Below are 14,408 nucleotides of genomic sequence, written 5' to 3' on the forward strand. Positions count from 1 at the left end.
AGAGAAACTTGGAATAAATGCTTTCATAAAGTATGAAGGATGAGAATATTCCACAGGCCAGAATGGAGCACAAAAGGAAAAATGAACAACTATAACTGCGTTGCAAAGTTAATTTCCTCTCAGTTAAAGTACTACATGCGCTGCTGGGTGCTGAAATGTAATCTGTTTGCACAGAAACAAACAGAGCTTTGGTATGCAGGTGAGCTAGAGTCTAACGAAGGTGTTAGATGTTGTGATAAAAAGAGCTTTTGGATGAGGAAACAGAGACTCGAATCCAAAATCTCTGGGTGGCACGAGGTTGAAGTGTATTATTTCATGGAGGCAACAGAATCAGACGCGTGGAGCTGTACCTGTCTTGTGCTTACATGCCACAGTGTTTACTGCTACAAAGGAGCAACAAATTGGGTTGTCATGAATTGGCTGCTGTTACAACAATATTCCAAGGTGCTGGATGTGCCAAAGAGCTATGCAATAACTCAACCACAGGTGTTGTCTCTTTTTCTGTAACAGTAAAAAAATAGTAAGTATTGTCTTATTCTTCCAAAAAAGGCTAAGTTATGTAAGAGCTTTTAAAGAAAAAGAAAGAAATACTCATATGAATATGCATGTGTGCCTACATACTTGCTGATGATGATAACCAGCCCCACATTGTCCATTACACTTCACCGCCATCCATTACTGCACCAAGGCAGTACCATCGCTGAAGCCATTATCTGGTAAACATGTAAACTACATGTGACCCCTGTCTACAGATACCTATTAGTTATGACTCCTGCTGGTGACAGCTGTTTACACAGCTAAGGCCGCTGCTCCTGAGACCTGGCCCCAGTCCAAATAAAATAATATCCAGTTAAGGAGAAGTCAGCCAAGATGTAATACAAGTGCATAACAAGAGGGGAAAAAAGAGTGAAGGAATCTGAGAAATGTTAATGGACTTCTTTTTCTTTTTAAGCTTTATACTTTTCTGTCTAGCATTCATCTCTACCACAGTCTTGTTTCATTGTCTGGGTCCTAAAACAAGATTAGTGAGAAAACATAATGGGGAAAGGAAAAGTCAAAAGCAGTCACCACAATTGATGTGCTCTTTGAGAGAGCGCAACATAAAAATGTGCTGTGTTAAAATCATACTACATACAAATTTGCCCCACCATTAGACTTCTACTCTTTCTTTTTACAGCATGTGAGTGTGCGTGCAAGTGTATGCGTGTGTGCGTGCATGTGCGTGTGTCTGAGTCTGAGTGGCACGCAGCCAGAGCAAAGCACAAAAATCATACATGGACTTAAGTCAACACAGACAACAATAAGACAAACAACAACAAAGACCACAACCGCACAACAGCTGGGTCGGTCATGCATTATGTTACACGGAACAGGGCTGGGCCTGTTCTGGTGGAGCTTGGGCCCAGCGGTGGTGAAACACTTGGCTGAGGAGAGCAAATAACAGCTCACATGCATTCAGTGACAGGTGAACAGAAGCAGAGTCCTACGTGCGGGACTGAGAGTGAGAAACACCGAGTCTGAGAAAGTTCAAAACAGTGAACTGTGACCTGAAAGGAGTGAAAACAGTGCCATGGTAACCAATTACAGCTACGATTTTGTTTTTAGTATTTCTTGTAAAAAACATTTACATTAGACCCTTTTACTGTTAAATTAAAACTCTAATAAGACAAAGACCTTTCGCAAACCCACACAGCTGTGTGATGTATTAAAGGAACATGAAGGGTCTTGATTCACGCTATTTTCACAGTCATCAAACTACTCAGTGACCCCACTGCATCTGCTTTTGTTTTTCTCATTTATTCATGTCTTTCCCTTAATTTGTCACCTGTCTTTAGGCTATTTCACTTATGAAACCCAACTGCAGCAACCATGAAAGCCAACTGTGAGCTGTAATTGGATTGACAAGATGTTGGATCCACCCACAAAAGGCTGATTGTGAGAGGCGTCAGCAAGGCCGCCATTCAGTCTGGGTGTACTTGCACTGTGAAAAAAATCCCCACTTCTTTGGATGAATTTGCAGAGACTAACACCAACAACCCTAACCTTAAAGCCGCAGCAATCAATACTTTTATATTAACAATGGATCAAATAACAATGTGTAATGTGAAAGCTGTCACTAGTAATGACGAACCAAGAATGAGTGATCACCCGCCTCTGCAACTCCTCTCAGCACTATAGAGTATCTTATAGTCTTTCAGCTCATTGTTTTGGTTTTATGCCTGGGCAACTTTCCTGTTTTGGTTCCGTCTTACTGCTCTCCTTACTGCCACTTGACACAGCAGGTTGAAAAACAGGTGAACATAGCGGAGTGTTAGCATTAGCAGCTGAGGTTCCAGCTTTTTCCCTCAGAAGATGATGGAAAACAGACCAGAGCTAAAAGGAGAATGAATACTGGACTTACATTAGTCAACTCCAAATGGAGGATAATGTTGCTCTGCATATGCTGGATAGGTAAATAAGCAACTGTTAGCTAGAGGGTTCCTCATATCAACTTTATATGTTGTCTTTACAGCTTGTTGGGCTGCCTCCATGTGGACCAAAAAATCCATTATATTACAGGTTTAAACATCGATAACCTAAAGCATTGTTACCTGAGAGACTAAGAGAGCTCAAAAAAGTCCTTCTTTCTGATCCATGATCAGCTTGATGTCTCTGGTAAGGTTAAGCTATTAGGAGAGCCACATAATACATATTGAAAATTGTGAACAAGCTCAAAGACAGGAAAGAGCAGAGGATGTGCATACAGTTTGACAACTAAGATGCTACGCAGTGTTAGTGACAGGTTTTGTAAGAAAAAAAAGAGGTGCTTTCTCACCTTAGAGTAATCTGCTCATCAATATGAGTGACAATCATTAGTGTGTGAGCTTGAACAACTTTGGTGGGAGAAGCAATAAACTCTCCTGCCCCAAGGCAAAATATTACATATTGTAGCTTCCATTACATGATTGATCTACAGTGTTATTGCTAAGGTCTGATGACAGACAGATGCATGTCTCATCCAATCACTTCTCCATCTCTTCCACTGCTCTGTGCATCCTCTCTTCCCATCATTGTATTCCTCTTTGGTCCCTCTCCTCTGACCATATAAATCTACAGGGGATGACCCTCTAAGACCTCTTTACATCTGACATGCACGCTATGTTGCCCTCTGCCCCCCTCACAACCCCCCTCCCACGCCACCCCCTCCCCTCATCCTGTGTCTTCCTCTCTCTCCGCAGAGGGAGTCAGGGAGACAATGAGCTCAGCATCGAGGCCCAGTAATGACTCCCAGCCTTGTTCCTGATTAAAAACACACCGGGTGCTTCTGCACTCCGCAGGCTGCCATGAGGCCTTCCCCTCCTCACACCACAAGGCCCTGAGAGCAAAGGAGATAGAAGCACAAGCCAGCCTCAACACAGCTCCATGCCCAAGAAAACAAAAAAATCCAGTGTAAGCCTTACCCGCTGTAGCACTCAAAGCTCTTGTCCTGACTAGTCCGAGCTTAATTCCACAGGCAAGTCTTCATTTAGTCTAAGGGTGCCCAATTACCAGCATTAACCCCAACCTCAGCCAAAACCATAACAAAACCATAACAGAGGCTGCATACAGTCCCTGGCTCAGATACATGAAGGGTGGAGTTAAAATATCCTGCCACATATTTGCATAGCTTTTAAAGTGTAGTGTGCTGGATTCACCTTTCTTACAACATCATGATCAAATTGGCAAGTGGTCAAGTACTGAAGGATGTCAGTGCGACAGATTTGCTATAGTTCCACAGGTGGACACAGAGCACCAGACAGTCAGTAGCGACAGTGGGCGCTACAGCACCTTTACCTTTACCTCTCCATGTCCATGCTTTGGCTGCCAAATTACAGACGAGCTCCGCAGAGAGCTTTATTGCATCTGACCAGCTCACTTCCGCTCCATACCAAAGGCATTGCATGCTGAGCTTTATTTTGATGTGGCATGTAAGTATAATTAGAGGTCCCATAAAAGCAGGGAGAGGGGGAAAAAAGGACTCTTGTCCATCTGTCGAGTGTTAAAGGGTGGGCACGGGGGTAGTGATCGGAGCCCCACACCTCCCTGTTCTGTCGAGCGGCAGCCATTTGAACAGGCACTGTGATGCAAACAGACCTTAGCACCAAACTAGAGTCTGTGTGTATGTGTGTGTGTGTGTGTGTGTGTGTGTGTTTGTTTCTGCACACGTCGGTGTATTTTCTCAAGGGGCCTCCCTGAGTTTCAGATTTCCAGGCCTTGCAGATCAATGCAAAGTAGGTACTGGTCGGCACGCACAGAGAGAAACCCACTAACATGGCAAATAAGAGCAGATGCAGAGTGTTGCCTTTTCTAGAAACATTAGACATTAAGATTTCTTCCAAGGGCTCTTGGATCACTAAATCCTTACAGGTCTTCAACACATCAAAGGGAGGCAGGAAATCAGATTCACTTCATATCAGATGGGCTTTTCCCACGTGAACAAGTTCCATGCCATAAAGCTGTTCAATTTTGGGAAATGCTGTGAATCACATGAAAAGATACACTACTCTCACATGTGTATGACAAATACGTACACATGTGAGCCAGCAACCAATTAGCTTAGATTAGCATAAAAACTGGAAACGGAGAAACAGCTAGTCTGTTTCTGTTTGAAGGTAACAAAACCTACCAGCACCACTAAAGCTCAGGAATTAATACATCATATCTTGTTTACTCTGTACAAGTATGCTGTCTCCAGCCTTTATGCTAAGCTAAGCTAAACACTGCTAACTGTAGCTTAATATGACAGTGGCACCGACTGTCTCATTTAACTCTTTGCAATTAAGTAAACAAAAGGCCGAATTATTCCTTTAAATAACTGTTTAGCATTCACCTTGGTAACTGAGCTTGTTTAAGCTAAGTGTGATTTAGTTGCTTTATTTTGTGAACAACAAAAGGGAAATTCGTCACTTTTAACAATCCCCATGATCACATTCATTGAGGGGAAAAACACAATGGATGCCTATTGTGTCCATGTCGTTACCTCTAAACAGCTCTTCACTGAATTCTTTTAGAGGTGTGTATTAGTAATGTGAGAGGTAAGTAGTCTGGAAGTGCATTTCAGTGTACGCCTGAGGGGCTCCATCTCCGGCTCTGGGCAGCTCTCCTACCTGTGAACCCTTTGCATGAGTCATTTTTTCAAAAAATGCTCCTTTTGTGTTGTTGTTTTATGTGTGGCACTTAGAAATGATTCCCACATTAGAATTTTTACGGCCCAATAAACTTGAGAGCATCGGACCAAATTGGCTGGTCATATTTAGTAGCTTTATAAGGAAACGTATTAAGGTGTAATTGCTTCAGGGGAGGGTGCAAGTGAGGGAACGGGCATAGGTGAGGGTTACAAAATTGCCCTTGCGCTCTGGAGGGACACTGTAGTTTTTGTCTGCTGCTCTGGAGTTTCCAATCAACATGAGGAAGTATGGAGTGTATTATAAGATTTTATATAATAAGTTCATTTTATTTCACATTTCCGAAAAAATGAACTTTTACAGTGTGGTAAAATGTAGCCTGAAATAAAAACATCTGTTTGGCATTTGGCTTTGCCAGCACATGGGATCCTCTGATGACAATGATTGAGGGTGGAAGAGAAGATCCCCTCGTGTATTCCCCCCCTGAAAGAAAAGGGGAAAGGAGGGACCAAAATCTGTGCACAATGAATATTCTTTCCCCGTGATGTGATAGATGGAAGTGTGCAGAAGTGTTACAAAACAAGCGTTCTCATCCATGTGAAATGGATCCTGCAACACCCAAAGAGTTGACAGATGAGCAGGAACTGGTCTCCTACCTCCCTGCCTCACTCAATTCAATCTTCTAATGCATGAAAATGAGATAAAGGATAGTTTGTCCAATTAAATCTATTAGGATTCATTCAGTTTTTAGAATAATCAAGAGATGGGAAGAATAGATTTGTTATAACCTGAGGGAAAACAAAGAAAAAGTGAAACAGATCATCCCCACTTTGTCACGTGGTGCCCAAAAGAATCTCTCTCTGTGTCTCTCTCTCCAGTAGAAAGTTCATGCCACTGCATGTTTTTTCCTCTGCTGGGGTTTTCGGCAGTGTAGCATGGCATGAGCGTACTGAGGAGCCTTTCACCGGCTTCATCTGATACTGCTGTGACTCGGAGCAGGAGCTGTGCTACAGGCCAGGATCGACATGCATGGGTTAGTAGGTCAAACAAGGAGCTAGTCTTTCGACAGAGTTCGAAGGCTGGGTCAGACTAATGTGATTTATCAATACGGCACATAAGTGAATCATTGTACATAATGGCCATGATAATCCACAAGACAGACCGTGGATGTGACTGGTCAGAGAACTGGGGGTGGGTGAAGCTGAAGGAGGGAGTATACATTGTCCTAAACTTGATGTCTTGATTAGAGCATCAGCAACATGCACCTGCAGGGTGTATACATATCTCCCTGTACTCTTCTTCTACCTTACACACACATACTTGAGCACACACACAGATTTACACTTATCGAGGCCTGGCTGATGGGGCCTGGGAGAGAAAAGACAGAGCTCTGTTCCTTGACGCCAGAGCTTGGGCTCAGGTCAAGACTCGGCTCGCTGTAATCCCTCTCAGGTGATGCTGTTCACATTCAGCCGTTTCCAGCTGATCTGCTTAAATATGCCTTCCTCATCCCCTAAAAAGCCCCCACCTCTCCTCAACTAGCACAACCTGCGAGGGAAAGAAGAGGAGTGGAGAGAGGGCTACTGCGATTCCACGCTGTCAACCCTCAGATTGCTTTTCTGCATTTCTGTAAGGCGATCAATGTGGTGCCTCACGTGAAATCAGATAAACAAACTCTTTCAGTTTCGCGCAATAAGAAAAGATCGGGATGCAGGGATAACATCACCTGGATTATTGCAGAGGCATCATGTGAGAAAACCTCGTTAACAGTCATGCCATCTTAAGAGCTTTTTCACTTTTTCCAAAGGCAAGAGTGGCAAGGCTGGTTTAAAGGCAGCCTCTTGGAGCGCTCCCTCTCCTCCCCGTTAGGCACTTAATCAACGTATTATATTGCGCTGAGGTACCGCGTTCCAACATTAACACTTACACCCACAAACCTGGGACTTTGTGTGAGCGTTCAGCACACAGAGGCCTGATTTCCAAGGCTTAGAAAGAGAGCCCACTGTGTTTAAAATCACTTATCTCCATCCAAAGATGCTATAATTTTTTTTATTTATGCAGCCAAAAACTGCATTCAACTTGAAAACAGTTCCAAATCATCTTTTATTTTGCCATATTATCAACAAACTACAACCACAGAGTCAGTTCACAAGAGTCAAATACCTGAGAGTATCGTGCTCCCACACACATTGGATTCTTTGTTGAAAGAAGGGCATATTCAGCCACAAATCATGACTATTTTCTGTGTACTTTGGCATCAAAAACTCACCACACACACCCTTGTTGCTGACTGTCACCAGCAGTACAAAATGTCATGCATCTCTGACCTCACCCCCTCCACCCTGCACACTGCACTGGCTTCGTCTAATCACTTTTGTCCTTCAAAAACATCTGGGAACGGAGCTGAGTAACAGATTACACAGTTGAACGTGATCCGAAACGTGCTGCGGCCTGCTGGGAATTCAAATTTGGGATTTCTGGGTAGATGTGGAAGGGTTAACAGTATCACATGGCAACTTTTCACCACTCTTTACTGCTATTACCTATTCATTACCTGTTTAAACATCTTAGGGCCCCACTGCGCGTCTCTGTTCCTTCAGGCAGCACTGGTACTCCAGCCTGATTTTATGTAGTCAGCAGGTGGCATCATTAGCCAGAGAATAAAAATGAAATGTAATACCCTTGTGTCTAGCTATGATATCATAGCAGGGCTCATTGGCATCATTTCCCTGTTTCTAGTGGGCAGGATAGGGGGTAAGGAGGTGTAAATTTAATATGTTTTGTCATCTGTTTTACATGAAAAAAATGTATATGTACAATTACCGCAGCCAAATGGGAGATTGGGTCATGCCATGCAGTGTGTGAGCAAGACAAGATTGGCCAAGAAACCACACAAAGATCCCAATCTCGCCTGCACTCATACATTTCAGCAGGCTCGAGTCATAGGCAATGGCTGTTTTTCTCCTTGACATTCCCCTAATTATAAAGACAGCTCCATCCCTTACACCTCGCTCAATCATGTGGCTATGTGCGCACAGTATATCAAGGGGCAAAACTTTTCTCATGCATGTAAAAATGAAAAAGACATTTGTTAAATTATGCAGGATGTGTTTTGTTACGCATAAAACAGTCACGCCTGGGGAGCCGAGTGTGGCCAAATTGAGTTTCAAACGTGTCTGGGTCTCAACACTCCTGAACGGTTTGGATAGCTCCCTGTGCATGCCAGACAGGCTGTATATAAAGCTGTCACAGGAACCTTGAGGGCTAGAAAAATATTCAAGCATTTCTGGGCCTATTGGACAATGATCTCTTACACATGCTTCTTTCAATATAACCGTGATAAATAAAGGAAGGAAGCAAATACCGAAAAACTTGGCCGGCTGCCACCCCTTGCTAGAATGGCACTTTTGGCCCCCCAAACACACACACACACACACACACACACACACACACACACACATTACTGTAAAGCCAAAACCTGTACATATTTGCATGGGATTAGTTTGACAAGTGTAACATCCGTTCCGAGAGCTGGCGGTAACAACGTGTAGCTTATAGTGCTCAGCCTAAAGCTGTTCTTGAGGTCAAATGTGTAAGTTAACCTTTTGATCTCATCCACACTGGTTACCCCCCAACACCCCACCCTCCTCCACCCCTTCTCTCTCTCTCTCTCTCTTTCTCTCTCCCTCTCAGACATGCACACACTACATAGATAAACAGTCCCCTGAAGACAAATGAAAAGACTGGATTTTCTGCTGCTTGACCTTCCAAGATACTCTCGTTCAGTTCCAGTAAAACATTGATCATACTAAGAAAACTGTATTCAATCTCGTACATGCTATCTTAGATCACACAGTCCACAGAGAAAGAAACACACAGAGGAGCTGAAAAACGTGTGTGTGCCAGTACCCCGCAGTGATTGCCTGATTATTTGCAGATGGGCAGTGCAGGGCTTGCAGAGTGTGGAGGTTCCCCCTTGGCACGCAGCGCATATGATTAAATCTGTGATTGCCTTACAATTTACAAGACCCCCTCTACCCCTGACTTTAAATGAGTTTCTCTACTGTACTGCCACGCTGTGTGGACTGTTAGCACTGCCCAGAGGTCCTCTACACGGTCCCCTCTCATGATCACCCCTGAGGATCTTTGGATATGTGTTATGTCACAGGGCTGAGGAGGGCTCGGCAGGGGCCACTTTCCTAATCCCACTGTCCCCCCATTCATTCAGAGTATAGAGTAGTATTTACAAAGGGGCTGATCCCCTCCTCAACTCCTGCGCCTCCGCTGAGCGATTGTTATGCGGGTTTCCTACCAACTGTTCAAAGTGGTTATGAGATCAATTAAAACCAGCTTAGCGGGCTGGAGTGGAGATGTGCAATTCATAAGTCAGGGGAAGGGGATTCCGTATCTATTCATTAAGTAACCTACAATACGGTCCCCCCTCCCCTTCCTATAAGCCGCTGCTCCCTATAGACCGACCCGCAGCAGCGGCTTTTTAGCAGTTTCACATGTAAATAATATAGGGCGCTCTTTGTTGGGGCCACAACATCGGGAAGTAGCGTTAATAGCGAGCCCGACAGCGTGCTTTAAATACGATTAGCCAATCCACTGACGCACCATGTTTTAATATTAATCTTGGACAGCCACACGCGTGGCCAATTTTGCGCACATTTTACGCATTAGCTACCGGCTCTGAAATCGTTACATAATGTGGAAAATGTTCTTTCAGGAGGTTAATATGTTACATCAGACTAAAGTGTGGTTTAGATTACAAATTTCTTTCAGCGGTTATTTCTGGAAGGTTCCTGAATTACTCTCACCTGTGCGATTTCAAAACCAAAGAAAGATAGTTGTCAGTATTTGGTGTTTGGTGACTTTCTGTGCGCACTCTGCTCTGTGAGAACCTACAGAGAATATATAGGCTGCATACACACGGAGAGAAGGAGACTCCAACGGAACGTGAGAGAAACCTTGTTTGGGACCGTGCCGTTGCCTCCCGTGACCCACACAAACTCTCTAACCATCTGTTAAAGTCACTCCCTGGATGCTACTGTGAGACCTGAAGCCTATAACCCCCGCGTTACCTCTTTTGTTTCTCCTCCAGCGGTGCGACGGCGCCTGACAGTTGCTGTACTCCATACAGTTCAATACGATCAGGGCAAATGAGAAGAGTCGAAACTGCATCTGGACGGCGATCTGTTGTTCGGACTCCAGTAAAAAGGTGCCAGCGGGGCTCGGGATGAATTCTCAGACTTTGTAATGTCCTCCTCCAGTTTCTTTAGTCGCTCCTCAAATGTGTCAAACATCAGACGAGATGCGACATGGTATCACGCCGCCGACTGGGATCATTTTATGGAGCGCGCTGATCCTCCAGTCACTAAAAGTGTCCGTTTTGGTGCGCTGCGGGGAGAATGACAAAGGAGGTTACTGTGATAACAGTGTAACGAAATCAACACCTTCCTAAATAATGATGCGTGGAGGTGACAGAAGAGGGGGATTTAAACGAAAAATGAACACTTCTTCTGTATGTTAATGTGTTGGAACAATCACAGATGCAAAGGCGATGTGTGCTGCTCAAACGCCCCCTCCAAAAATGAGCGCAGCCGTGCGTAATAGTAGCCAAAAAGCTCCGTGAGATAACGTGTTGGTGTATACCTTGCATCAGATGAAGTGTAATTCCCGCTCCGGTCCACTTTAGGTTCCCTCTGAGTGCAAGTGTGGCTCGGGAACATGCAGCATCCCTTTTTGTGTGAGAAACTTGCGTCTCCAGAAGAGAGAACAGAGGTCCGAGGAGGAGGAAAAAGGTGGTAGCTGCGAAAGGGGGGGGGGGGGGGGATTTCCTTTCCTCCTCTCTGTGAAAAAGCTTAGATTCCGTTTACCTGCGTTTCCTCACTCAGGGCTCGTCCTGTCCGTGCCGTCCTGTAGCGCAGCAGAAACAAAACTCACATGTGTTGCTTTCTTTAAAGCGGAAAACGAGGGCCGGTGGACTGGCTGACTGTGTGTGTGTGTGTGTATGTGTGTGAGTGAGTGAGTGAGAGAGTGAGTGAGTCTGCGTTTTGCGCGCTGCTGAGGTTGAGCGGTGACTGACTCCCAACTGGTCCTGATGCTTGCTGCCTTTTTCCTCATATAGCGCCGTGCCGCTGTCACGTGTGGAGATTTCTAGTTTTGCGTTTCTTCTTATTTAAGATGTTGAAGATGACATTTCGTGTAGCGCCCCCCCACACACACACACACATACACACACACACAAACTGCCCCCCCCCTTTCCCCACCTCCGCTCCCCCAGCGCACTCACCCACACTGGCCGGTACGAGGTTGCCTCTGGGTCCTAGTGAGCGGAAAAAGCTGAAAACATCTTTCAGGGAAAAAAGTTGATTTTTAGGAGACTGCAGCTTGTATGCAGTAGCAATAGGAAGGTATTTCAACATCCATAAGATTCCTTTAATATTCCAATGCAATTCCTTAGGAATTCATAATTTTACTTATTTTCTTATGGCTGTCCAATGATACAAGTTCCAAATTAAAGTGACCATTCAGTCAGAAATCAAAAGTGAACTGAGTAATTGCCGCACAGTCGATCCAGTTGCTATCTCGGCTTAGCTTTCTTCCACTGAGGATAGCCCTATTGAATAATTAGAGGTTCGCCCAAAAAAAGCAATTATCTGCGTAATGTGCGTAATGAGGTGGGCCCGCAAGTCAACCATCCCGTCACGCCTCCTTTATTCTCCCCCCTCCTCCCTTGAAATTAATGATAATGGTTGGTAGAGGCTGTAATTGTGGAACATGAATAAATCATTCAATAATTTCAGGGGTTCTTTTTTTTTTCCAGGCCCGGGCCTTTCACACTGACCCACGCGACCTCATCACTGGAGACGTGCTGCGAGCTGGTCAGCGGAAGCAGAGTTTCTCCTTCAGTCAGAAACTACTTACCTTGTGAAGGCGGGGAGGCATGAAGGGGGGCTGGCAAGCGTCCACTCCTCTGTGACATTCAAACGCTGGCTGCTCGTCAACTCTGCAGATAAGTGCAGAGAATAATTACAAATCAGGCATGAAATGTGACAGCGGTGTTAAGGGAAGTTAGTAACAGAGGGTTGCTGAGGAATCAGCGTTAGTTCACAGTCAGGCAACTAAACAGTACTGTCCTCTTAGCGGAAGATTTGTGGTGCTACTCTGTCACCTTCAGCAACTGCTCCACATCCTGATTAGAATACAAGTTGTGAATGCTCTACCCCCTTCAGCCACTAGGTGTGGCACTTAATCTTTTATTTATTTCAGGAAATTATTTTCATGTGGGAGCTGCATTGTCCATGTCAGTAATACTATAAAGCAGTGTAAAGTCAGGACAAATACAAAGCCATTCATATGTTTAAAAAAACATTATGTGCAATATTCACGTGATTTAACTTTCCCAAGTGAACAAAATCAACAGTTTTTACCTTAAGGCTGTTTGCCCTCACAGAGATCACACAGACCTCCCATGTTAAAATGACAAAATTTCATTTACAAGCAGGTTTTACACATTAAACACCAAAGAAACCAGTGAAAAAGAAATTTCTACCCTCAGACAGTAAAACACATATTCACTAAGACACACACACAAGTGAAGTTTCCATTTCATCACTGGAAGTGACTGAAAAAAAAAAAATTTGTGGGGGGGAAAACCTATGTTAAAAAAAATAAAATAAAAAATGGAGGAATCATGGTTGTTTCCTTGCCAAAACCTATAGTGACCTTTGTCCTGACTTTGTTTATTTATTTATCCACAGAGCAGTGACAGTGATCGTGGTCAGGAGGGCTGTTAGCCACAGGCAGTGCCGCTGGTTTGGACTCCTCTCTAAAACAACATCTGAAAGTGCACGGTTAAGGTGAATGTGATAATTTAGGCCTCAGGCACTTTTATTTTCATGATGTGTCATGCAGAAGGGGGCCGGTAAACCAATCACTTTATTCTCTCCAACACTCCCTCCCTCCCGCCCTCCCTTCTACTCATTGCAGTGCACAGAAGTGGGGGGTGACGTCAGCATTTGGATGGTCTGGCTCGGAGCCCTCAGTGCCATAACAGCAATGAGGGGAGCTGCTATACACTCTGTTTATCAGAGCTCCAGACTGGATGGTCCTCAGTGTGGGTTGCTGTCACAGTTTACTATAAGGGGAAAAAAATAAATAAATAAAATTCCAGCCCAGACTGGTCATTTAAAAGTCAGAATCTTCAAAATGTCAAGGGCAGGATGAGTGTGAGGCAAACTGAGAAAGTTCAGGTTATACTTAGCAACTTTCCATGTTTGTGGCTCCAAATGGAAAGAGGAAAACTTCAGTGTCCAGAAATAATCTAACATGACATTCACAAACAAAGCTGAAACATTATGGACCACATGTACAAACACAATTTTATAGTCACTGTAAGTCTACTTGACAAAACTCTCACCTCAAGGTTAATTTAGTAGCTGCCATGGGGCTTGAATTGAAAAATGAATTGGGAAAAAAAGGGAAATTTAAACATGTCCAGTTCCATGACAGCTAGGTGCACTCTGTTGATGAGGATCACGCCATATGATCAAAAGCTGCAGGACAGTTATTAAATGGACGCTGAGGTGTGATTGTTGTCAAATGCTGTTTACAAGGTCAAGAGTCAACTTTGAACTTTCATCATAAATCTAATAATTCATTCTAACATACTGAAGTCCACCTAAAATCTCTGTTGAATATGACACTATATTACAGCCCTTGTAGGTTTAAAAGGTGACTGTCACTCCAACTTAAGACACGAGATTGTCAGATTGTAAAATAAAGGTAAATGCTCCAAAGACCTTAGAAAACATATCTTTTCAACCAGCTCCTAATACTGTATACCTCAAGCTCTTGTATGAACACAATTTTTTCTGTCAAAGTTAGACCAGTTTTGGTTGTTTGACGTGACAGATGTCTGTATTTGTTTATACCTGTGCTCTTCTCACTGGTTTGATAGGGGAGGGGGCGGGGCTCAAGTTGGACAAACATGATGTCACACACTTTGGTGCACCAATCAGGATCAAGCAAGAAGATTAGCTGAATTTTGAATAGGTGATCAGAGCCTTTAAGTCAATACTAATAAGGTCTTTTTTTAACAGCCTGATTTATTGCATGAAACAAAACAAATGGAAACAAAAACAGTAGAATGACTGGAGTTTCTATGGTTTGAAATAGAGTGACAGGCTCTGTGTATATGTACTGACTTACCCCTTTTCCACCAGCTTAGCTCTGGTTCTTTAACCTGGGTTCTTGGAA

General features: G+C 43.9%; 1 protein-coding gene across 1 annotated transcript in view; it reads right to left on the bottom strand.

The window, feature by feature from the left end:
- The window catches only part of rspo2 (R-spondin 2), a 56,211-nt gene extending 44,957 nt beyond the window's left edge, over window positions 1-11,254 (bottom strand). The window contains exons 1-2 of the mRNA XM_018683201.2: window positions 10,800-11,254; window positions 10,229-10,544 (exon numbers count right to left, since the gene is read on the bottom strand). Coding sequence (XP_018538717.1) covers window positions 10,229-10,328 — 100 coding nt within the window. The 5' untranslated portion in view covers window positions 10,329-10,544; window positions 10,800-11,254. The remainder of the gene's footprint in view (window positions 1-10,228; window positions 10,545-10,799) is intronic.
- Between the last annotated feature and the right edge of the window lie 3,154 nt (window positions 11,255-14,408).

This window comes from Lates calcarifer, linkage group LG15 (genome assembly GCF_001640805.2).
Source record: "Lates calcarifer isolate ASB-BC8 linkage group LG15, TLL_Latcal_v3, whole genome shotgun sequence".
In the NCBI taxonomy this organism is placed as follows: domain Eukaryota; kingdom Metazoa; phylum Chordata; class Actinopteri; family Centropomidae; genus Lates; species Lates calcarifer.